This window comes from Kalmanozyma brasiliensis, assembly GCF_000497045.1.
Source record: "Kalmanozyma brasiliensis GHG001 unplaced genomic scaffold PSEUBRA_SCAF16, whole genome shotgun sequence".
NCBI lineage: Eukaryota > Fungi > Basidiomycota > Ustilaginomycetes > Ustilaginales > Kalmanozyma > Kalmanozyma brasiliensis.
In genome coordinates, this window is record NW_015961955.1 from 476405 (window position 1) to 498365 (window position 21961).

General features: G+C 57.2%; 7 protein-coding genes and 1 non-coding gene across 8 annotated transcripts; 4 read left to right on the forward strand and 4 right to left on the reverse strand.

Moving 5' to 3' along the window:
- Positions 1–1284: 1284 nt before the first annotated feature.
- Positions 1285–2530, forward strand: PSEUBRA_001994 (Glutathione-dependent formaldehyde-activating enzyme/centromere protein V; the record flags this gene model as incomplete). Its single annotated transcript, XM_016435155.2, has 7 exons — positions 1285–1381; positions 1471–1532; positions 1621–1687; positions 1776–2007; positions 2097–2123; positions 2210–2321; positions 2423–2530. 7 exons carry the CDS (start codon positions 1285–1287, stop codon positions 2528–2530), a joined length of 705 nt encoding a protein of 234 aa, XP_016293555.2.
- A 276-nt stretch (positions 2531–2806) lies between these two features.
- Positions 2807–3571, reverse strand: PSEUBRA_001995 (uncharacterized protein; the record flags this gene model as incomplete). Its single annotated transcript, XM_016435164.1, has 1 exon — positions 2807–3571. One exon carries the CDS (start codon positions 3569–3571, stop codon positions 2807–2809), a length of 765 nt encoding a protein of 254 aa, XP_016293557.1.
- Positions 3572–4163: 592 nt separating this feature from the next.
- Positions 4164–5663, reverse strand: PSEUBRA_001996 (uncharacterized protein; the record flags this gene model as incomplete). Its single annotated transcript, XM_059464716.1, has 1 exon — positions 4164–5663. The coding sequence occupies one exon, from the start codon at positions 5661–5663 to the stop codon at positions 4164–4166; it is 1500 nt and encodes a 499-aa protein (XP_059321221.1).
- Positions 5664–6186: 523 nt separating this feature from the next.
- On the reverse strand, positions 6187–7677 carry PSEUBRA_001997 (Zinc finger, C3HC4 RING-type; the record flags this gene model as incomplete). Its single annotated transcript, XM_016435187.2, has 1 exon — positions 6187–7677. The coding sequence occupies one exon, from the start codon at positions 7675–7677 to the stop codon at positions 6187–6189; it is 1491 nt and encodes a 496-aa protein (XP_016293558.2).
- Positions 7678–8095: 418 nt separating this feature from the next.
- PSEUBRA_006454 lies at positions 8096–8203 on the forward strand. Its single transcript has 2 exons — positions 8096–8133; positions 8168–8203. It is a non-coding gene; the product is annotated as a tRNA-Val (tRNA).
- Positions 8204–9621: 1418 nt separating this feature from the next.
- PSEUBRA_001998 (protein of unknown function DUF4208) lies at positions 9622–14784 on the forward strand (the record flags this gene model as incomplete). Its single annotated transcript, XM_059464717.1, has 1 exon — positions 9622–14784. One exon carries the CDS (start codon positions 9622–9624, stop codon positions 14782–14784), a length of 5163 nt encoding a protein of 1720 aa, XP_059320803.1.
- A 664-nt stretch (positions 14785–15448) lies between these two features.
- Positions 15449–17728, forward strand: PSEUBRA_001999 (uncharacterized protein; the record flags this gene model as incomplete). The annotated part of the gene is made up of 1 exon (XM_016435154.2): positions 15449–17728. One exon carries the CDS (start codon positions 15449–15451, stop codon positions 17726–17728), a length of 2280 nt encoding a protein of 759 aa, XP_016293560.2.
- A 3377-nt stretch (positions 17729–21105) lies between these two features.
- PSEUBRA_002000 (C-5 cytosine methyltransferase) lies at positions 21106–21863 on the reverse strand (the record flags this gene model as incomplete). The annotated part of the gene is made up of 2 exons (XM_059464718.1): positions 21106–21337; positions 21437–21863. Coding segments are annotated over 2 exons (659 nt in total), but the record flags the coding sequence as incomplete, so codon positions are not given.
- Between the last annotated feature and the right edge of the window lie 98 nt (positions 21864–21961).

Here is a 21961-nt window from a genome sequence, read left to right on the forward strand (position 1 = left end):
GCGCCTCGCTATTGCACTCCATTTTTTCCACTTCTTGGCTCGGTAGAACCGCTGCGAGCGAAAGAAGGTGTCCTGACCCACGCTAGAGAGAGGCCACTTACGTAGGCAGCACGCGGAAGAGGCCATACAGGATGGGACCGTCTTGGGCTCGATGTTTGAAATCCCATTCACCGTCGCGAGATCGTTGACTTGCCAAGGCTGGCAGGACAGTGTTGGAGCGGAACAATGCCAGCGGATCGGACATCGAGGTCCTATTTGGAGTGTTGCGTGCATGATGTGACAGGCCGCGGTACCGGAAGAGCGACGACAGGGATTTGTCGGCAAAGCTAGGAAGGGCGATGGCGAGCAGGTTGATAGACAGCAGACACAGGACTGGAAGCGAGAGTCCTTTCAACGTTTTCAGAGCTCGCTGTCGGCGCTCAGAGCGCACGCTGTGCTTGGACTAGACGGCTTCCATGGTACCGAGCTGTCCGTGTCGTTCGAGCAACATCAGGCGGTGAGAGGCATGTCGATCGCTGTTCACTGATCAGTGCTCATCATGAGCCAGGGTCCAGGCACCGAGGCAGGGCGCTGCTCAGTTACCGCTCCCGCTCGGCAGAGATGTCACCTCTGGACCCTATTTCGATGCATCATTTTCAGCTTTCTTTTCGATGTGCAAGATGGCGCAAATTGATGTGTGAGGATATGCACGTCAGGTGCAGCATTGATGACTGATGGCTCCACTTGCTTTGCTCTTCCGCTCTTGTCGACTCGCTTGCAGATTCGTACCAACGTCAGCGACGTCTTTGTTTCGATTTGCACAGCGCTCCAAGCGAGCGACCAAGCTGTCACACGACTCCGCGCAGGAGCTTCCACTCGTGGCTTGCAAGGTTTGCCTCCATCTGACGTGAGCAGCCGCCGCCTCCGCCTCTTGCCTGGCTTGCAGTCTGACTCAGTGGTGACCCTTGCTGGCTAGTAGCCATGCCATCTGTGCATGCGTTGACGGCAAAATTGACTCTGCCCGGGCTGGTGCGACCTCTGAGCCTGGTCGCGGACCACCTTCGCAGCCGAGGAGCTGATATAATACGCCCAATTGTTCTCGGTGTTTGAGAAGCAAGCAGCCGTATCGATCTTCCCCGCGTCATGCTTTCTCGTCACCTGTCGAAGCGCTCCTCTCTTCTTTCTCAGCTGTTCCTATCTCAATCGACACTCGGTCTCTACACCACCACCAAGCTCATCAGCTCACATCACACAGTCAAACGCACGTCCGAGCAGCCCTCGTGTCGACAGCGTTTCTCGACCACGATGCCCGGACAGAACAGCAAGCAGAACAGCAACGGCAAAGCCGAGCAAGGCGCTCAGAGATGCAGCCAAGGTCATCAGCTCAGAGAGCCTCCCAACAGTGAGCTTTGTTCATCGTGCTTCGACATCGGCACCACCAACACTATTCTGACAAGTACCATCCCTTGATTGACATTGCATTGAATGCAGCCGGCTGGAACGGTCCTATCCCGGCCAAAGACGGCGGTCGCGAGGAAGGATACTTGCAAAAGGTAAGGCTTTCGGCGGTCTCTCTGGATGCGGGACATCCGGCATATCGACTCACCTTCAACGTGTATCTGTCCTGGCTTCCGATTACAGCCGCCTTACTCTTGGGAGTCGAAGGAGTTCCAGGTCAAGTATCGTGCCAAGTGTTGGTGCGGAAAGCGTACGTACAGCCATACCTCTTTTGGCCTGCAGTCAGCACCACCCATCTGATCTCCTTCGCGTCTTCAACATCGCTCCATCCAACACAGTCGAATTCGAATACCACGGCGACCCGATCGACGCCAAGCACTGCCACTGCACACAATGCCAGCGTCTACACGGCGCACCGTTCCAATGGGCGGCGCTGTTTCACAAGACCTCGGTACGCCTCGCCAAGCACTGCGATCCGCTCAACTTGGACTTTTTCAGCACGCAGGAGGGGCACAGCGAACACAGCGTGCCGTGCAAGATCAGCTGCAGAAACTGCCGAAGTCCGATGGCGTGAGTTGGTCCGGTGTGGTAATGAGCTAAGAGGCGATTTGGTTGGGTACTGACGTGAACTCCCCATCTTGCTTTGTACGGTCGAACAGTGACGAGGGACGAAACATGGTCATGGCGTAAGTGCCCGTCAAGCTCTACCGAGTTCTGATGACTTCTTGCTGACTCGATGCTTACGATTCGCGCTTCCGCCCTGCTCCAACAGCTACCCGTCCTCGTTCGTGTTCAAAGACCATGTCGTTCCCGCCGTCTTCGCCCCGACAGCGCACATCTTCTACGGCGAGCGTGTGATGGATCTGGACGACGATATTCCCAAGGTGAGTCCTACAGCGTCGCTGACCTGTTTCGCCGCGTTCAATCGCGCAGACCCAATGCTGACCCGATCCTCGTCTCGACCTGGACGATGTGCATTCTGCAGTGGGCGGGCCACAAAAATTCGTCGGAGCAGCTGCCGCACGCGCCCAAAGATTCGACGGACAGGACGATGGGCAAAGGCAAACGGCACAAGGTGGACGAGCGGGATTGATGTGGCTGGCCTCGCGGGCCCTCGTCAGGCAAAGATGTGCAGCGCTGCGCTGCTCTGCACGAGCTCGGAGGTGATCGAATGAACGCTTTCGTACACGCTTCGTCTCAGCCTGAGTCGCACAGCTGTGGACCAGCTCTTTGCAATCGCAGATCCGCTCTGTCATTTGTCTTGAAGTGCCATTCCGATCCCTCGATTGAAGTCGGTGCTCCACCAACGTCGCCTGATGCCTTCGTAGAGCTGCCCTTGAGTGCGTCTGTGACGTGAGCTGCGGCACTTCTAGCTGTCTTGTCCGCCCGCAGCAGAATGCGCATGCACGTACTCGATGGCGCACAGACAAGCGCCGTAGAAGCTCTGCCATGTGCCCGGCGGCTTCCAGCTGTAATCGATCACCTCGAAGCCTTGCCTCTTGAACCAGCTGGGCAAGGAGGCGTTCTGGGGTATTGAGTAGTCTGGATCGACGCCCCACTGGGCCACTGTGTATGCGCGTATCCTGAAAGGTGCTCCGTCTTGGAGCTTCGAGAGAAACGCCTTGATGTGGTCGATGAGCATGCGACCGACGCCGGGGGAGATGGATCCTAGCGCGCCGAGCCAGAACGTTTTCAGCTGGTCCGCGCCGTGAGGTGACGAATAGTCCGGGTTGGGACGCGTGTGCACACCCGGTCCGCCATCCATACCCTCCCCGCTGAGAGTGATCTTGGCTCCCGCCACGGCCGTGCACTCGGCAGTGACGAGGAGGAACACCCATGCGCCCTCCTCGCCATGGTTGAGATCGTCGAGCAGCAGCTGGTTCGTGGGGTAGCGCTGCTTATCGCCAAAGTTGACGACGTGCTCTGCATCGTGGAAGGCGGCGTTGATGACGGACGTGAAGGTGGTCAGGACGTTTTCCGATATCGGTGCGGACGGCGTATGGCGGTGAACCTGTAGGGTGAGGGTCGAGCGTTGTTCGGGGGTCAGGTCGACGATGTCTAATGGTTGTCTTGATTTAGAAGTGGGGGTTTTGAGCGAGGGTGATGGTGCGATGGCCGCCGCGTCGAGCGTCATCTTCCGCGTCGTCTCCGAGTGGCGTTAGCGCAGGGTGTTCGACTTCTCCTAAGACGAAGGTGATATGATGGCTTTGGAGTTGATGAGGCCAAGCCGATGGAATGTACGACTGGCGTGACTCGCACCGGCTACATAATAGTTGCTTCGGCAATCAATTCTTCGCGGCAGCAACCTCACTTTTCGGGAATTCCGCCGGAAGGGTCTTGTCCGACAGCTTTGGCCGCTGCGTGACGCGATCAGAATGTGAACGTCATGCACACGATTCATCTGGGTTCACCACCAACGGAAAGCGTACGTCTTGGATCTTTCACTTCCTCGGACGCTAAGCGAGGCTGTAAGATTCCGGCCGTGAGCTCTCGGCTCTCACTGTAGCGACGTTGAGCTAAGATCTGACCTCATGATGTCCGTTTGTCGCCTAGCCTGCGTCTACGTTGTCAAAGCTGTTATTGCCACGTTTTTTGCGTGATGTAGATACATTGTAATTGAGAGGACAGAGAACAGCGGATTTTGTTCAGAGCATTCGCTTGTTGACACCACCTTTCGACCTCGTCAAAGTCGCAGAGCCGCTGGCGGGAGATGTCGTCGCGAGCATCTAATAGTACGATGTCCCTCGGCGGAAGAAGCCTTCGACGGTCGACTCCTTGATCCATCCAGCTGGTCGATTCGCCGCTGACTTGGGGCGCAATAGTTCCTCGAGGCGGCAGTCTTCGCGGAAAGCTTCTGCGACAACGTTGTAGACCGTGGTGGGACTGAACTCGCTGACGTTCAATGCCTCGAACGCCACGTAATGCTCTGGGTCGTTCGCCAAGACCTTCTGGCGGTGCTGTCGGATGAGATCTTTGATGGCTGCGTGAGATCTGTAGTTTGTCATGATGTAGATCGTGACTTCTAACCTGTACTCGAGCAGCTGAGCTGACGCCGACTCGAGAATCGGCATGGCTTTGGAGCGGAACCATTCGTCGATCTCGTACTTCGACCCTTTCTCACATCGAAAGCGACGAGAGATGAGCTTAAGCTGCTTCAACGAGGGGTGGTGTTGCTTGAGATGACGCATGGCAGCAAGTAAGTCTGCATCAATGAGAGTGCACGAGTACCACAACACAAGCGTGAGCGATTCGATCGAAGGGCATGCGCTGGTGAGAGCTTGACATTTCGATGAGTCGTCGCTGCATACGTCTAGACCGTCGGTGCAGTCTTGAGGTAGGCTGCAGACATCGCGAGGGATGAGGAAGAGGTTTGCATAATCATCCACCGAAACGCCTCCGTTGCCATCCATCAAAAGAACACGTCGTAGCTTGGGGAAGCCGATGCCGACTCGTTGGATAAGTTCTTGAAAGCGGGGAAGAAGTTGAGCCTCGTTCGTGTCGGGCAACATTTTCAAGAGACGAGAACAGGTCAGGTCGAATTGCCAAGGCGAAGCTTGCCTGTATCTGTTGAAGGGTACAATTTTGAATTCGCTCCAATCGTCCGGGCCATCACCATACGTCTTAACAAGGTCATCGATCTCGAGCGTCTCTAGGCTGGGAGCGCTACCAAGTATGACGAGATAGGCGTGAGCAATCTTGCAGGTATCACGTCTAGCGTGAGACTCTTCTGTGAGTCCATGGTAGTTGATGGAGAGATGACGAATATGCGGCAAGAGTACGGCGGACGCGTCTGAAGACAAGGAGGTGACAGGGTACTCGGCAGAGGTCATTTTTTCACCGATGGCGAGACAGGGTAACAGGCTCGGGGCCATGAGGTCGTGGATGCGTTTGTTGACGTATGGGAGCGTGTAGTTGAACCAGTCGACGAGGAAGCAGCGCACACATTCCGCACGACGATATCGTGGGCAGGAGTGCGTCGGTTCGCTACAGAAGATGTCGAGGAAGAGCAGGTGGATGATGAGGACCAGGAGCTCGTCCGGGAAACCTATCAAATTGAAAGACTTGGTCGAAGCGGCATTATCAGAGGCGCCCGACGAGGGAGTCTTCTTCATCGGAGAGCGACTTTGCTCGCTGTCGCTGTCGTCGTCAAGGGATCGTTTGCGCTTGATATCGAGCGTCTCCGGCTCGGGACTGCCGGAAGCAGGCTTTGGCTTATCTTGTGCCATGGCGGATGACTCTATGAATTGCTTTGGAAAGTGGATCGCTGTACGAGATGGCACAGAGAGGTGGAAGTCGAGAAGCAAGCCAGGCGACCGAGTTGGACTGCTTTTAAGCGCTCAGTTGGCTGCGCAGACGTCTCGACTGAGCCTCCGTTGGACGCCTGTTTGCGCAGTCACGTCGCGAAGACGACTCAGCCATCCGTGATTTCAGAAAGTGGGTGGGACAGCGCGGTGACCTCTCGCGCTAAAGTCACAGTCCACGCTATAATCACACGCCGCCGCAAATGTGGCGCGACGTCATTCAGATATGAAAGACAAGCACCACGCGCAGAAGTCGAGGGTGGCGATGAGCTTGATTGCAGGCACTGGCAGAGAAGGATTCTCGACTTGCCCGGGTGGTGTCTCATTCGCTCGTCATGATTTTGTGCTGGGTAAGGACATGAGTCTGCTTCGCCTACTATGCTTTGTGCCACTACGGTCGAATTGCTGCTTCCATTTGCCGGCAGGCGACGGACAGCGACGGCAGGCATCATGAATCGGACCGCACAGCTGCCATGAGATCTGTGCCTGCTTCGGGCAATGCTGGACTGGATGTGATGACGTGCGGCTGCGATTCGGAATTTGGATTCTGTCCCTCGTGAGTGCCATGGATGGTCGTCGGCTGTTGTGCGCTGTCGGCTTCGCTGCCGGCCGCATCGCGCAGCTTCTTGTCCTTCGACGCGCCCATCTTTGCTTTCTGAATGAGGTCGTCGAACTGCGACTTGTTAGTCTTGACCCAAGTCGTCTTTTGACGATCGACGTGGGCCGAGTGATCCTTTGCCGACGTCTTTGTGCGTTCCCAGGCAGCGAGGTCTTTGCGGAGCTGTGCTGCGCTGCGGCGTGCTTTCGTCGAGTCGAGGTTGGCGTTCCAGATGTTGATCCATTGACGATGGCGCTCGACGAGCTTTTCGCGATCGCCCGAGGTGGGAAGCCCTGCGTCGTCGAGCAACTTGCGTAGATCGCGCTCAGATTTGAGATTGTACTGCGGGCGCACAAGACGCTTCTCGTTGGCCATGCTCGATGTTGTGTCTGAGTTGATCGACGACGAGGCAGCAGCGGCGCCCTTCGTAAACCAAGACGAGGTCGTCTTGGCGGGTTTGGATGCTACAAGACCTCGCTGCTCAGGAGGTGGCTCGGGACAACCGGCGAAGCATTTTGCGACGTCGAGATGCGCGTTGAGAGCGAGGATGGTGTACTTGTGACTGCAGATGGGACACTCGACCAAATCGTCCGCTTTGAGCTCTCGATCCGGATTGATCGCGGTGGGAGACTCTTCTCTGACGCCGTTTGCGCGCCGCTTTGAAGGCGATGAACGAGTGCTGGCTGCTCCTTCGGTATAGTCGGCATCGCGATCATCGTCATCTCGAGGTTGTGGTGTGCGCCGCAAGCTACGCTCGTCATTTGAGCCGCGAATGAAGTCATCTTCGTCATCATCGATAGTGAGAGGCGACGAGCGCGAGCCTGTGGTTGCTGGCTCAGCTATGGAGCTGCGAAGATCTGTCTTGATGCGTTTGGATCTGCGTGGACTCGGCCCGCCTGCGTGTAATGCGGATGCAAGACCCTCTTCCTCGGACTGCGCACGCTTGGAAGAGCTGGCCACCGCCGCGCGGCTCGATTCAGCATGGTGCAGACGAGGCTGATCGTGCTCTGTCTGCAAGCGAGCGAGGAAAGAGCGTGCCTTTTTCCATTCCAACGCCGTGATTTCGAGGACAGGCTGAGGTATGAGTTCGGAGTCGTATGCCTTTATCTGCCTGCATTTGGGACAGAAGCTGCCGCTGTTGCCCGATTGATTGATATGTGTTCGGATGCAGGTGGAGCAAAAGGTGTGGTGGCAGCTCTTTATCGAGACGGGCGAGGTGTAAATGTCGAAGCAGAGGTCACAGCGCAGCGAAGCGTCGAGATCTCTGAGAATGGTGAAGTCGTGCTTCCAGTCGGAGGGATCCGTGACGTCGTCCATGAGCGTAGTCATTGATGACTGCATTGTGGCTGATGGTCGGATTTTGCGATGAAGGCCATGAGGAGGGTTGGTTGCCAGCTGCGGGGATGCCGCGCGATGATCCGATTGCTCACGCCACCAAGCCACGGAGCTGTCTGCGCAGCCAATGACGGACCGATCGGATCCGCAATCGATGTATGTGACGAACGAAGGAGTCGTGTGAGCTGATGGTCGTTCCGAGTGAGTGAGTTGGCTATGCCACGCCACTGCTCTTGGGAATTGCTCAGCTTCTGCGGAGCGTAACCGAAGCGGAAGATCCGCTCTTGTGACATCCCGTCCAAAGCACAATTTACGCGGTGCATGTCAGCGTCACGCGTCACAAAGAGCTTTCTTCTTCAAGTGTCCACTTGGACGCAGCTGTAAGGATGTTATATACGTGCATTGTCCGGGCCCTCAAAATTAAGGTTTCTTGGCGCAGTTGGTTAGCGCGTCTCCTTAACAATTCTGGTCTCTTTGTTCAGATCGTTAGGGCTTACGGAGGAGGTCGCCGGTTCGAACCCGGCAGAAATCATTTTTTGCTTCTCGGTTCCAAGCCGAAGGATAGGGAAAGGAGAGAGACGACAAGTGATCGTCTCCTTTGAATGCTTTATTCGGCAGCCTTCCGACAAAGCCGACAGCGAAGTGACCTGCCCAACAACAACGTTGACGGCAACGTCGTTGCTTTGCTTGACGGCATCGACAAGAGGCAGAGTCATTGTGATGGCGGTCAACTGTCACTCGAGCTCATCGGCCGCAACCAAGCGGCGTCACCATGGAATGGCGACTTCGGGTCATTCTGCTCTTGTAGACACGACTCGGCACCGTCCTTGCAGCGACAAAGCTTGCTTCGAGGTCAACGTCGAGTTGGTTCCCCTGCCGCTTGAGTTTAAACTCTGGCCGGTCCTCGTCTACAAATTCCAATTCAAGTCGAGTCGAGAAGGATGAGCCCGAATATCAGGAATAGGAACACGCACTCCGCACGAAGCAAGGAAGCAACCGAGCCAAGCCAAGCTCGCTCGACGCCAGGGCCTTCCTTCCCTCTCCCTCGGCTCAGCTCAAGTCGCGACGGACACTGGAAATTCAGTGGAAAAAAAAAGTGAGCCCGTCGTCGTCCGGCACCGGCCAGCTCGAGACGTCTGATCGCGACCGCGAACTCTCTCTTGCGCTTTGGCGCCGGTTGCAGACCGCGAAATTCAAGTTCGGCCCAGTTGGCCCAGGCAGTCCCACACCGTTCGCAGCCAGCCACGCTGAGTTTTGAGTTTGGCTAAGTCACGCACTCTTTCGCTTTTCTCGTCGTCGTCGACATCACCCTTCTTGTCTCTTCACCATCGACCAGAGAGATCTCTGCGGTCTCTCGTCCCAAACAGACCTCGTCTGCCGTTGACCGGTGAAACCCGACCTGCTTGCCCCTCACATTCCTTCGGCATTGCACGGTTCAGCTGAGCGCTCACTGATCCGCCCACTCTCGCTTACTCGCTTCCCGGTCCCACACTACCGGCTCCTCTCCGACGTCGTCCCTTCGCCATCATCACTCAGCATTCACGACACTTCCCACACTATCGGCCTCGTCGGCTTGTCCGCTCCCTCCGCCCGCAAGGCTGAGTCAAGTCCGCTCTTGGCAGTCTCCGCCATCTGTCCGTCTCTCATCATCATCACCCTTCTCATCACCAGCATCTTGACTCTCACCATCCCTCGCAGCATGCTCCTCTAGCTTCGTCACCTTGGCCTACATCTTATTCCACGCCGCGCAGCACATCACACCACGCAAGCATCTTCCGTCTCACTCTCCGTCTCCGTTTCCGCCCGCTCTCACCACATTCGTTCGTCGACGCTGCGGTCCCCGGCAGCGCCTAGGCATACCTCCCCTTCATTCCCGCCCGTCATCGTCCATCTGGCAAGCAATTCATCACCATTCTCTTCGAGGTTGATCTTCGCCGACGCGTTTGAACCATGTCGGCAACATCAGACGCTGTCAAGCGCGAAGCCGATGCGCAGTCATCGCCCTCGCGCGATAAGCCCTCGACTTCGATCCCGACCAAGGCAGAGGACTCTGAGCAACCCAAGCTCAGCCGTTCTCGACGCGACTCCTCTCCGCTGTCCGACGTATCTCAGAAGGGGGATGTTCGTTCCGCCAAAGAAGATTCAGCCGACGATATGGACGAGGACCAAGAAGATGATGATGACGAAGACGACGATGATGATGATGACCACAGCAGGGCAGACAACTCCAAGCCTAGTCACCAGCAGCTCGAACGCGTCCGAGCACTTTCGCCAACCTCGTCAAGGAACAGCTCTCCCTCCCGGTCCTCGGTCAAGCCAGACCGCAAGCACCTCCTCGAAGCCGAGAGCGATCCAGACCTCTATGGTCTCCGAAGATCCGGCCGTGCCAGCAGAAAGTCCTACACCGATCCCAACGAGGAAGGCGCCGACTCCGACGACGCCGATGCTTCCGTCTCCTCCAGACGTCGTCATCTCGTCAAAGGCGGTCGCGCCTCGATTCGTAGCTCGGTGCAGGCCAGCGATGACGACGGTGCCGACGACGACGATGACGAAGATGAGGACGATGGCGATGAGGACGACGAGTTTGGCCCTGCCAAGTCCAAGAAGAAGCGCAAGCAAATCCGCTCAGCTGCTGCTCGGCTCTCCTCTGCCGACCTTGAGGCCTCTCGCGTCTCGAGCAGGAACGGCAGGCGCATCCCCAACTACACGGACGACTATGCTGATCTCGGCGACGACGACCCTTTCGAAGACGAGGCCGACGAGCAGGCACAGAGACAGGCCGAGCAAGCTGGTGACATCGAGGAGGAGGATGTCATCGAAGGTATCGTAGGCCACGAACGACACGAAGATCGTCTCGCCGACAAAGAGGACATCCCCACCCAAAATCTGCGCTTCATCGTCAAGTGGAAAGGCTACTCTCATCTCCACGACACGCACGAGACCTATGACTTTCTCAAGCGCTACAAGGGCTTCAAGCGAGTCGACAACTACATCAAGTCCGTCTTCCTTCGCGAGAAGGCCCTCCTAGCTGACCCGAGCGTCTCTCGCGAGGACATTGAAGCGCTTCAGATCGAAAAGGAGAGGCAAGTCGAGCTCATCGAGAGCTTCAAGACCGTGGAGCGCATCATCGCGCAGCGCGACAACGAAGCCAACAAGGAGATCGCGTATCCGCATCTTGCCTTCCTCGTCAAGTGGAAGGGCCTGCCGTACAGCGATTGCACCTGGGAAGCAGAGGAAGAGATCAAGGAGATCGCTCAGGACGCCATCGCCGCCTACCTCAAGCGCTCTGCCTCCAACACCGTCCCTTGGCGCTCGCAGAACTTCTCGCAGGGACGTCCCAAGTACACGCGCATGACCGAGCAGCCTGCCTTCATCAGCGCAGGAACTCTCAAGGATTTCCAGATGACCGGTCTCAACTGGCTCGCCTATCTCTGGAGCAAGAACGAAAACGGCATCCTCGCCGACGAGATGGGTCTGGGCAAGACGGTTCAGACCGTGTCGTTCCTCTCGTACCTCTTCCACTCATGCTATCAATACGGACCCTTCCTGGTCGTCGTGCCGCTGTCGACGCTGCCGGCCTGGATGAACCAGTTCGAGCACTGGGCACCCGACCTCAACGTCATCGCCTACATGGGCAACAGTGCCAGCCGAGACATGATCCGCGAGTACGAGTTTGGCCCTCCCAAGAAAATGAAGTTCAACGTTCTGGTCACCACCTACGAGTTTATTCTCAAGGACCGTGCCGAGCTCGGCGGCATCAAGTGGCAGTACTTGGCCGTCGATGAAGCTCATCGACTCAAGAACTCGGAAGCACAGCTCTACGAGGCGCTCAACAGCTTCCATGCTGCTGGCAAGCTGCTCATCACCGGCACGCCGCTCCAGAACAATGTCAAGGAACTCATCGCCCTGCTGCATTTCCTCCGACCCGATCAATTCGACCTTGATGTCGACTTTGACATCAACGACGTGGACCAGACCGTCATCAAGGAGTTGCACGAGAAGCTCGACAACGTCATGCTCAGGCGTCTCAAGAAGGATGTCGTCAAGGAGCTCCCCACCAAATCCGAAAAGATTCTTCGAGTCGAAATGTCGGCCATGCAGCAGAGAATGTACAAGGCCATCCTCACGCGCAACTACTCGCTGCTCAGCGGCGCAAGTACAGCCCAGTTCTCGCTCCTCAACATCGCAGTCGAGCTCAAGAAGGCGTCGAATCACCCGTACCTCTTTGACGGGACCGAAGCCATCTCGGATAGTCGCGAAGAGACGCTGAAGGGACTCGTCATGCACAGCGGCAAGATGGTCCTGCTCGACAAGCTCTTGGCACGACTCAAGGCCGACGGACACCGTGTGCTCATCTTCAGTCAGATGGTCCGAATGCTCGACATCCTGTCCGACTATATGTCCCTTCGCGGCTACATTCATCAGCGCCTCGACGGCACCGTCTCGTCCGACATCAGGAAGAAGGCCATCGAGCACTTCAACGCCGAGGGCTCGCCCGACTTTGCCTTCCTGCTCTCGACCCGTGCCGGTGGTCTGGGCATCAACCTCGAGACTGCCGACACGGTCATCATCTTTGACAGCGACTGGAACCCGCAGAACGACCTGCAGGCCATGGCGCGAGCTCATCGACTCAACTCCAAGTTCCACGTCAGCGTCTTCCGCCTGCTCACCAAGGACACGGTCGAAGAAGACGTGCTGGAGCGTGCCAAGCGCAAGATGGTGCTCGAGTACGCCATCATCCACCAGATGGACACCTCTGGAACCAACTTTGCGCCCAAAGGCTCCGCAAAGAACTCGCAGCAGTTTAGCAAGGAGGAGCTCGGAGCCATTCTCAAGTTCGGCGCGCAAAACATGTTCAAGAGCGAGAACGAGGACGGTCAGCAGAAGAAGCTCGACGAGATGGATCTGGACGACATCCTCTCCCACGCCGAGGCTCACGAGACGGAGGTGGATCCTACGGGCAGTTCCGCCGGTGGTCAGGAATTCCTCAAATCGTTCGCTCAGGTGCAAGACTTCAAAGCGGATGTGAGCTGGGACGACATCATTCCGCTGGAGGAGCGCCAGAAAGTGGAAGAGGAGGAGCGCAAAAAGGCGGTCGAGGAGGCTGCCGCAGCTGCCAGCTCTTCGCGAAGGCGCGCTGCTGCTCAAGTGGCCCCTGGTGCCTACGACAACGGCGAAGGCGACGATCGAGCCACGTCTCCTGGTGCCTCCAAAGATGCCGCCAAGCGTTCGCGAAAGACAGCAGCACAGCGCTCTGTCGAGATGAAGGAGCGCGACCTGCGTGTGCTCATCCGCGGCATCCAGCGATGGGGTGACATTCGATACAAGGGGGAGCCCATCATCAAGGAGGGCAAGCTGCAGGACAAGAACCGACAGGTCCTTTATCAGATCTCGGACGAGCTGGTCAAGACGTGCGAAGATGCCGTCGCCGAGCACCAGGCCTTCATGAAGGGCAAGCAGGAGCGAGGCGAAGAGATCTCGTCTGCGCTCCGACAAAAGGCGGTCCTGGTGTCGTGCCGCGGTATCACAGGTATCAACGCCGAGACGGTGCTCATTCGACACTACGACTTGCGTCTGCTTTCCGAGACGCTGGACAACGCTGAGGAGCCGCTGGACTGGCGTGTCCCATCCGAGCATCTCAAGGCCACGCTCAACTGGGCCGGTGGCTGGGATGCTAAGGACGACGCCATGCTTTTGGTCGGTATCTGGAGGTACGGCTTCGGTGCCTGGGAGCAGATCGAGACGGACCCGGATCTCGGCATGGAAGGCAAGTTCTTCCTGGAAGAGGGCAAGAAAGCCAACCAAGAGCCGCACGCAGCCGAGAAGGACGCCCCTCGAAGCGGCACTTCGGGTCCACCTCAAGGCAAGCCCCGACCTATCCCCAACGCGATCCACCTCGTTCGTCGAGGTGACTACCTGCTCAAGGTGTTGCGCGAGTACGACGACAATGCAAAGGCGTATCAGAAGAGTCTTGCGGAAGGAGGACCAAAGAGCAGCAAGAAGGCGCGAAAGAGCACCTCGCCGACCAACTCGCCTGCTCCTGCGGGCAAAGCGGGACGAGCGAGCGGAGGTGGTGCTGCGTCGGACAAGAAGCGACCTGCTCCCGTCTACTCGTCGGACTCGGACGACGAGGAATACGCGAGCATGGACGAAGCCGAGTGCAAGGAGCTGATGCGACCGTGCAAGAAGCAGCTCAAGCGTTTGCGTGACGGCACGGATCACCTCGAACGCGATCAAAAGGTGACGGTGCTCAAAGAATGCCTGTCGGCGATCGGTGGTCACATTGACCATCTGCTAGAGAGCAAGTTTGCGAGCTTGTCGGCCAAGGAGAAGAATCGATGGTTCCATCACTTGTGGGCATTCAGTGCATTCTTCTGGCCGAAGAAGGTCAAGCCTTCGAAGCTGCGGGCCATCTTCAACAAGCTCGTCATGAACGGACCTGCAGCATCGACGCCCACACCAGCGCCGACGACCGGAACACCAGCAGCACCGACAAAGGCATCGACACCAGCAGGGGGAGCCACGGGTGGCGGAGCAGCATCGCCCGCACCCAGCGCGCGAGTCAAGTCGGAATCGGTTGCAGCCGAAGGAACGGGCGAGAACGGATCGGCTCACCACCCCGCTGCTTCGAGCGATGTCAAGCGAAAAGCCAACCCGCTGCAGGATGCACCGATCCCCAAGAAGCCACGCACGTCGATGGAGCCATCGTCTAGTGGCGGTGGTCGCGGTGGCTACGGCAACGGATACAGCGGCTCGCCCAGCGGCGCCAACCTGCCTTACCCTCCCTCGTACTACCCGCCGCCACCACCGCAGCAATCAGGCGGTTATGGTGCTGGTGCTGGTGCAGGTGGACACGGACACGGCAGCCACCACGCTCCTCCGCCGCCACCGCCTGCGCACCACTACGGAGGTGGACGCGAGCCTTACCCGCCCGGCTACGGTGATCGTCGCGATTCGCCATACCGCGAGGGACGAGACCGTGAATATCGGGATGGCAGGTACGCCTACCCGCCACCTCCGCCTCCGCCCGGTGGAGCTGGCTACGGAGGATACCAGTCGTACCCACCGCCTCCTCCCCCTCCGTCGTCGCATGGATACGACTACCGTCGTTGAGTCGCGAGCAAGCGAAAGCTGTTGACGCATGTTCTCTATCCGAAATGAAAAGGTCTTGCCAGTGTCAGTCAGTCAGTGTCGTCGGTGTGTGTCTTGCGATCATGTGAGTGGAACCGCCAGGTGGAAGATGAAGACGCCTTTTCTGCATCAGCAGCGAGGCTCGAACCGAGTTGGTATGAGAGCGAGCGTCACAACCAAAAAGTGACACGCGAACGCAGTTGAACAGGCAGAGAGAGAGAGAGGCGAAGAGCAATTTTAGACACGGGAGCGTGTTAGTTTGCAGCGCGAAACTTGGTCAGTGCCCAACCTCGGCAAGAGTCCCGACATCTGTCCAACCAACACACACACGCGCATCAGCAGCAGCTTCTCAGTGGAAGTCAATTCAAGCTCAGCGACCATCGTTGATTCCATCACATCCACTTTATCATCTTTCAGCCTCTCTTCCCATCCCATCACACCGCAAGACCTGCTTATCTGCGATCGTTGCCACCAGCAAACCTCATCCGACTCGTGCCCCAGCTCAGCAACCAACACAGCCGCGCCAATCTCACCATCCTCATCTGCGCTGACGTTCCATTTCCGATGACACCATTGCACTTGCGGCGCTAGTCTCGTCCCTTCATCCCGATGCGTAGTGTTGGCGAGGCGCAACAAGGCTCACATCATGTCGACGTCGTCACCATGGCTCTCCACATCATCTGCGGATCCTAGCCCCAACGCAGTCGCTGCAAACGACGATTTCGATCCTTGGGCGACGCCTACCAACTCGGGGTTCCTTCACCCTTCCACTTCTTCGCAGCGGCCACAGGTGCGCAGCCGCAGGTCATCGCCCTCATTCGCCACCGAAGCACAGGTGGTAGATCGACATCCCTTGCGGTCTCCTTCTCCATCGCAAGCAATTGCTGGCCCGTCCAACTCGAATCGTCCCGGTGCAGCTCCACGAAGACCTTCAGCAGTAGCCTCCGAATGGAAGGCTATCGGTGCCGGCCTCGCTGGTCTCTTCGGAGGCTCAGAGCCCAACGCGAGCTCTTCCAGCTACCGATGGCCTGCCGATCCAGCGTCTTCCCATCCTTCGATACGTTCCTCTCGACGATCAGCTTTTCCCGCTTCTGAGGACAATGGCAAGTACAGCGACGACCCGAACAAGGGCCGTCCTTATGACCCCGTCGAAAGCACGCTCGTCCGCCTGGAGGATTGGTTCGGACTCAAAGACCAGCAGCAACAGCACCAGCAGCAGCCGCCTTCATCTTCTTCGAAGCCCTCGACGACTGCGCGATCACAGCGTCAGTCCACCAGCACCACAGCCACTTCGAGCGATGCAGATCAAGTGCGAGTCCTCATTCATCCAGTCGCCCCCACTGACACACTGCACTCCTTGGCGCTCCACTACGGAGCAGACATCCAGGTGCTGCGCAAATCCAACAAGCTCTGGCCTGCGGATCCAGTCCAGATTCGCAAAGTCATCTACGTCCCAGTCGACAGCTGCAAGCATCGTCCGCCAAACGCAGAGATCCGAATCGTCAACAGTAGAGGAGGCGTCGTCTCGTCCGATGATTCTGCAGCCGGACCGAACACGCTCGTCTTTGTGCCTCGCGCAGAAGAGGAGGATTTTCTCACCGGCACTCCGTACGCAGAGATAGCGCAGCCCAACCTCATGGCCGACAGCCTAGCTGCCATGCGTGTCTCTGATCCGGTCAGCGACTTCATGCCTGACACCAACAAAGCGTACATCGACTCAGCGGCACCTGCTTTTGGCACATCACTCACACCCGCCGGCGCTCTCAGTCCCAGCAAGCAGCCGTATCCGGCCAGTCTCACGCCCGCGCTTCGCAATCTCGGTCAGCAAAACACTGCTTCCAGTCACAGCGGCAGAAGGGCTGCTAGCAGTATCGGCGGAGGCTCCAACACGCCCAGCATCGCAGCATCTGCTTCGGCAGCTAGCTCAGGATTCGTCCCACCACGACAGCCACTCCACGTCGCCAAAGTGCCCGCCGATCAGCTCAAGTTCTTCGCCAGCGACGCGAAAACTTCAGCCTCTGGTAGCCTCAAACCAGGTCCCGGCGACATTGGCTATCAGCCTGGCGAAAGTGGCATCGACGACTTGTTAGCTATGGCAGCCCAGCCCGAACAACACCAGAACGGTCTCACGCCTGCTGCCAGCAGCAACGCAGCTCGCCCAGATCTGAGCCGTTCGACGTCGATTGGCACCTTTTCGGCTTTTGACGACGACGAAGAAGACTGGAAGCCCAACACCTGGCATTTCGGTAGCGCTGCCAACCAGCCCAAGCGCAAGCCAAGTCATCGAAGTCGAGCCACCGCCTTCGAGAGCAGCAACACTACGCCCACATCTTCTTCGACGAGCCAGTACCAGGGCTGGAACGACGCACCACCACCCGACGCCATCGTCGCCAGAGCATACGATGGAGGCAAAGCATATCGCAAAAGACAGGCCCAGAGGTCGCATCCTTTGCTGTACGATCTCGCCGCTGGCTTGCCCGCTAATCCTGGTGCAGCCAGCAAGTGGGCCAGACCGATTCAGTTTGGCGACTCGCTGCCCGGCGGTCCTCCCGGCGTGGCCAATGGAAGCAGCGCAGCATCCAGCAGCAGGAAAAGCGCTGCCAATGGTGGATTTGGCAAATTAATCGACGACACGATTCGCGGTAGGATCAGCGTCGAAGCTGCTCTCGGAGGTGCCTTCGGCGGCAGCAGCGGTGGTGCCAAGGCCATCTTGCCAAGAGCTTCGAACCTCGGCCCGCCACCACGCACGCAACCTCGATCGCACCCAAGTCCAGCCGTGCGCACACTCCCGCCCCCGCCGCCATCGCACGCCGCATCAGCCCATCTCTTTGGCCCGCTTTCATCGCAAGCCAGCACGATAAACCCTCAGCCAAAGGCACTCGAGCACGATAGAAGGATCGACTGGGCCAAGGGAAAGGATGATTAGATTCCGCTATGTCATTCGCAACCTCGTTCGCACCGTGCTTCGCACCATATTTCCACTATCGCTATCATTCGCACATGAACGCTGTCTTCAATCGTACAGCATCTAGTATGGAAGTTGATGTTGTCTCGACGTGATGAGAATCGCGCAGGCAATCAAATGAGCAATTGACGGTCCAAGTTGCCAAATGAGCTTGCAACTGCAACCCTAGCCCTAGGCCGTGGGGCGTCGGTCAGGGACGACGGTCAAGTCCGTTGCGATTTTCCCTGCCAAATGGCCGACCCCTCCATTTGCACATTGGTCCAACAGACACGCCATTTTACACTGGTCCAGTGCAGCAACGGACTGAAATTTTTTTTGGCAGGAGCAACGGGCAATGGGCGACGGACGTGTCAAAATTGCCAGGAAATTGGCTGGGCGGCGGTCAAATGTGGAGGACTGGTTCAGTGCCCAACATACAAATCCAACTTTCACACTGGCGCCATGCCCAAAGTACAGATCTGGCGCGTTTGTCCGTTGGTCCATTGCCTGTCCGTCAGACCGCCATTTCCTCCATCTGTCAGACCGTCCATTCAACTGTGACTTTTCAAGTCTGTCAGACCGTCAGCGCAACATTTTCTCTGTCTGTCAGACCGCCAACGCATCAATTGACCAGCACGTCCAATTTCTCTGACTGTCAGACCGCCGCCAAGTCTACAGATCAGCATCTCCACTTTCTGGCGCGTCAACTTTTCAGCGCGTCAGCTTTTCAGCGCGTCAGTTGATCAGACACACCCCGGGCCGCACTGGATCCCTTTGTTCATCACCGCACATTGCCGTGACCATCGCCAACACCATCTCCCTTTGTCTTTGACCAGGGTGTGCCGTGCCTATCTGACCTATCAGCATGCGTCCAGTCAGGAATCCCCTAGCCCTAGGCCGTTGTCCGGCTTGGCGGGCGACAGAAATTTTCGCCTGCCAAATTTGAGGGCGACGCGGTTTGAAACTTGGGTGCCGGAACAAAAATGGAGACTGGTCCAGTGCCGCGCCAGAATGAAATTGGATTTCAACTTGGGCGGAAAAGGTGGAGGCGACGCAGACGGCGGCGGAAAACCAACACCGCTCGAGACGGAAAATGGGCCGCCACGCTGCAAGCGAGCAAGCAAGCGAGCGAGCCAGCAGGCACGCCAGCGTCGCTCGCCGCTGCCGCTGGGAGAGCAGCGATTGTGTGCGGAACCCAGCAGAGGCAAGGCGCCACTCTGCGATCTTTGCTCGTGCAAGGCTATGGTGCGAGCTTTGCCGGTTTGTTTGCTCTGCTGCGGCTTTTGGTCGGGTCGCTCGAGCACAGCAAGCCTGGCAAGCAAGCACAGGACGGAGCCACGAGCTGACAGGTCAAGCACAGGCTGACTTGATGGCCGACAAGGGTTGGACCCGGAAGAGGCCTGCCTGCCGGAGCCAATGTGGACTGCGACGAGCCCAATCTGCTCGCCCAAAAAATGGTTGATTTTCCGGCAGAAAAAAGTTGATTTTTGGCATAAAAGACCTGATTTATTGGCGGAAATTGGCTGATTTTCCGGCAAAAAAGGGTTGATTTTTTGAGGGAAAAGATTTCTTTTCTTGGCAAAAAGGATTTGAATTTCCGGCAGAAAAAGGATGATTTTCCGGCCAAAAAAGAGCTTTCTTTTCTGGCATTTTTTTCCGGCAAAAAAGGGGATCCGCTCGTGCCCAAAAGGCTTCTGGTTTCCAGCAAAAAGAAAAAGGAAAATGCCTGGAAAAAAAGGGGCCACGAAAAGGCAAAGGTCCGGAAGCCGGGCCTCGGACAACTTCCTTTCTCCTCCAGTCTCATCTCCTGCACCTTTTGAAGTAGAACATAATGGTAGTCATTCAGCAGCAACGAAAATTGTGTGAAGGGGCACAGCGGTGATGTGTGCACCACCAGTCCAGCAAGCTCTCTCGAAAGCGCAGAGGAGCACTGTCGTCGATGATTGCGCGTCGTCTTTTGGTCAGGGTGATGAGATCGCCAGCAAATTTCCTCGGCGCATCGCTGTCCACCTCTTTGGAGAATCAAACCCGGACCACCTGGAATTTGCGGGGTGGGTCCTGATTCTCTTTGATGTACTCGAGGAGCTCGCTGAGAAGCTCTGTTTTGTCTTTGGCCTCTTGACAGCCTGTCGGCAACCAGAACGCCAATTCAAAGGGAAAGCCTCTGGATTCGACCTTGACAAAGAAAGGGTGCGGTCGGGTCAAGCTGGTCTAGACTAGCAAGAATGGACTCAAGGGTATCGCTGTTGAGGCAGCTGATCTTGATGAGCGAGCCATCGTACATGACAAGAGGCAGGAGCTTGGGCGGAACATTGATCTTTCCGTACAGCCAACACGGAAAAGCCTGCCTGCTCCAACTTGGTTGGTTCATGCAATCAAACACCCACAAAGGCTGTTCTCGCTGTCCGCTTTGCTTGTCCAAAGGACAAAGGGGAGGTCAGCAAGAACTGACGTGGTGTGAAAAGGAAACAACCAAAAATCAAAAAATCAAAAAAATCAAAGAAAGAAACAAAAAATCAAAAATGAAATGACGCGCTGCAGCTCCTTGTCCGTTCTTGCCTCTCGGCATGCCTGCGAGTTGATGCAGTCAGGCGCAGTGCAAATCAGCATTGTCTGTGGGATCCTTTCACCAGTGCTTCTGCTGTGCTACTGGCGTGGCCCTGGCAACATCAAGGATGGAAGCTGCATGCTTTGATTGCAAGGCGTCACGGCTGCTTTGGAAAATCAAAAAGAAAAATAAATGGAAAACCAACATTGGCAGTATTTGACAGCGGGCATTGGAGCCTGATTGTGTACCGCCATGCACGCCGCGCCAATGTCATCTAGCCAGCTATTCCCGCCTTGGACACCAAGATCACAGTCCAAATCAAAGCTCACAAGGAAGCGTCGAGGAGGTGGCCGTTGTCCCATGCGGTCGGCACCCGCCCACCCCACCGCGACAGCCTTGCTGGCCGCCGTGGGCAGGAGCAGCTAACCTTGCCATCGTACCTTGGTGCCTCAAGGTACCAGGGCAGCGAGCAAGCAAGCGACTGCCGAAGCGTCCCCTCCGACCTTGCGGGCCATCTGGTGCACGATCACCTTGCGAAGCAGCTAGGACTCAAGTACGCCTGCATCGCTCTGCAGTGTCCAATCGTTTGAGCGACTGCCAAAGTTGCCGCGGCGAGGAGGTTGTCGTTGTCCCATGCGGTTGGCACCCGCCCAGCTTGCCGCAACAGCCTTGTCGGCCGCCGTGGATGGGAGCAGCTAACCTTGCCGTCGTACTTTGGTGCCTCAAGGTACCAGGTACCAGGGCGGCGAGCAAGCGAGCAACGGCCAAAGCTAACCCTCCGACCTTGCGGGCCATCTGGTGCACAATCACTTTACAACAGCCTTGCGGACGTGATCGACTCACCAATTGCAACGGCAAGCGCCTCCAGCATCGCATTGCCAATCTGTCGATAGGCAGACTTGAGGTTGCCGTCGGTGGCAAACTTGATCCAGTCCGGAACGCCTTGCGCTCGAGCACATTCTTGCACCACAAACAGTCGGAACTGAGCTGGGTGGATCATGCTGCCTTTGGCCGAGGCGTCGGTGAGGAGCACCGTGAAGTACCTGTTGCCATCGATGCGTTCGTACTTGAAGTATCAGTCCTGCCAACGGTTGAGCTGTGGAATGGCAAAAGGCGGTCAGCAAGCAGTCTATCGGGGGAACTTGATTGCGACAATACTCACCTGGAGAGGGCCGAGTAGCGCGGGCTTGTTGACCTCAGGTTGGCTCCACGAGTCGTAGTTGGCGCCGGGACGCAAGGCGACGTTGACCACCTGTTCCACATCCGTGGCGCTTGGGCCGGACGTCTGATGTTGTGAGACTGATCGTGTCATGTGGCCTGCAAAGACGCGCATGCGCTCTTGAAATGAGTTTGATGGTCGCTTGCTGTACTGCGCAGCGACAGAGCCAGTTGCTATTCCTGAGCTGACTTCGAGCTGCGGGATGCCCTGTTGTTGGCTTGTCTGCTCGATCTCGTCTGGTCCAGCGTAGATCAGGTGCGGGTCCTTCCAGTCGAAGGCGGGAAGGTCGTCGATCGCATCCAGGACGGTCACTGTCGGAAGCAACGCAGCCGTAGAGTCGGGTCGCCCTGCTGCATGAGGGTTAGGGTTAGGGTTAGGGTTAGGGTTAGGGTTAGGGTTAGGGTTAGGGTTAGGGTTAGGGTTAGGGTTAGGGTTAGGGTTAGGGTTA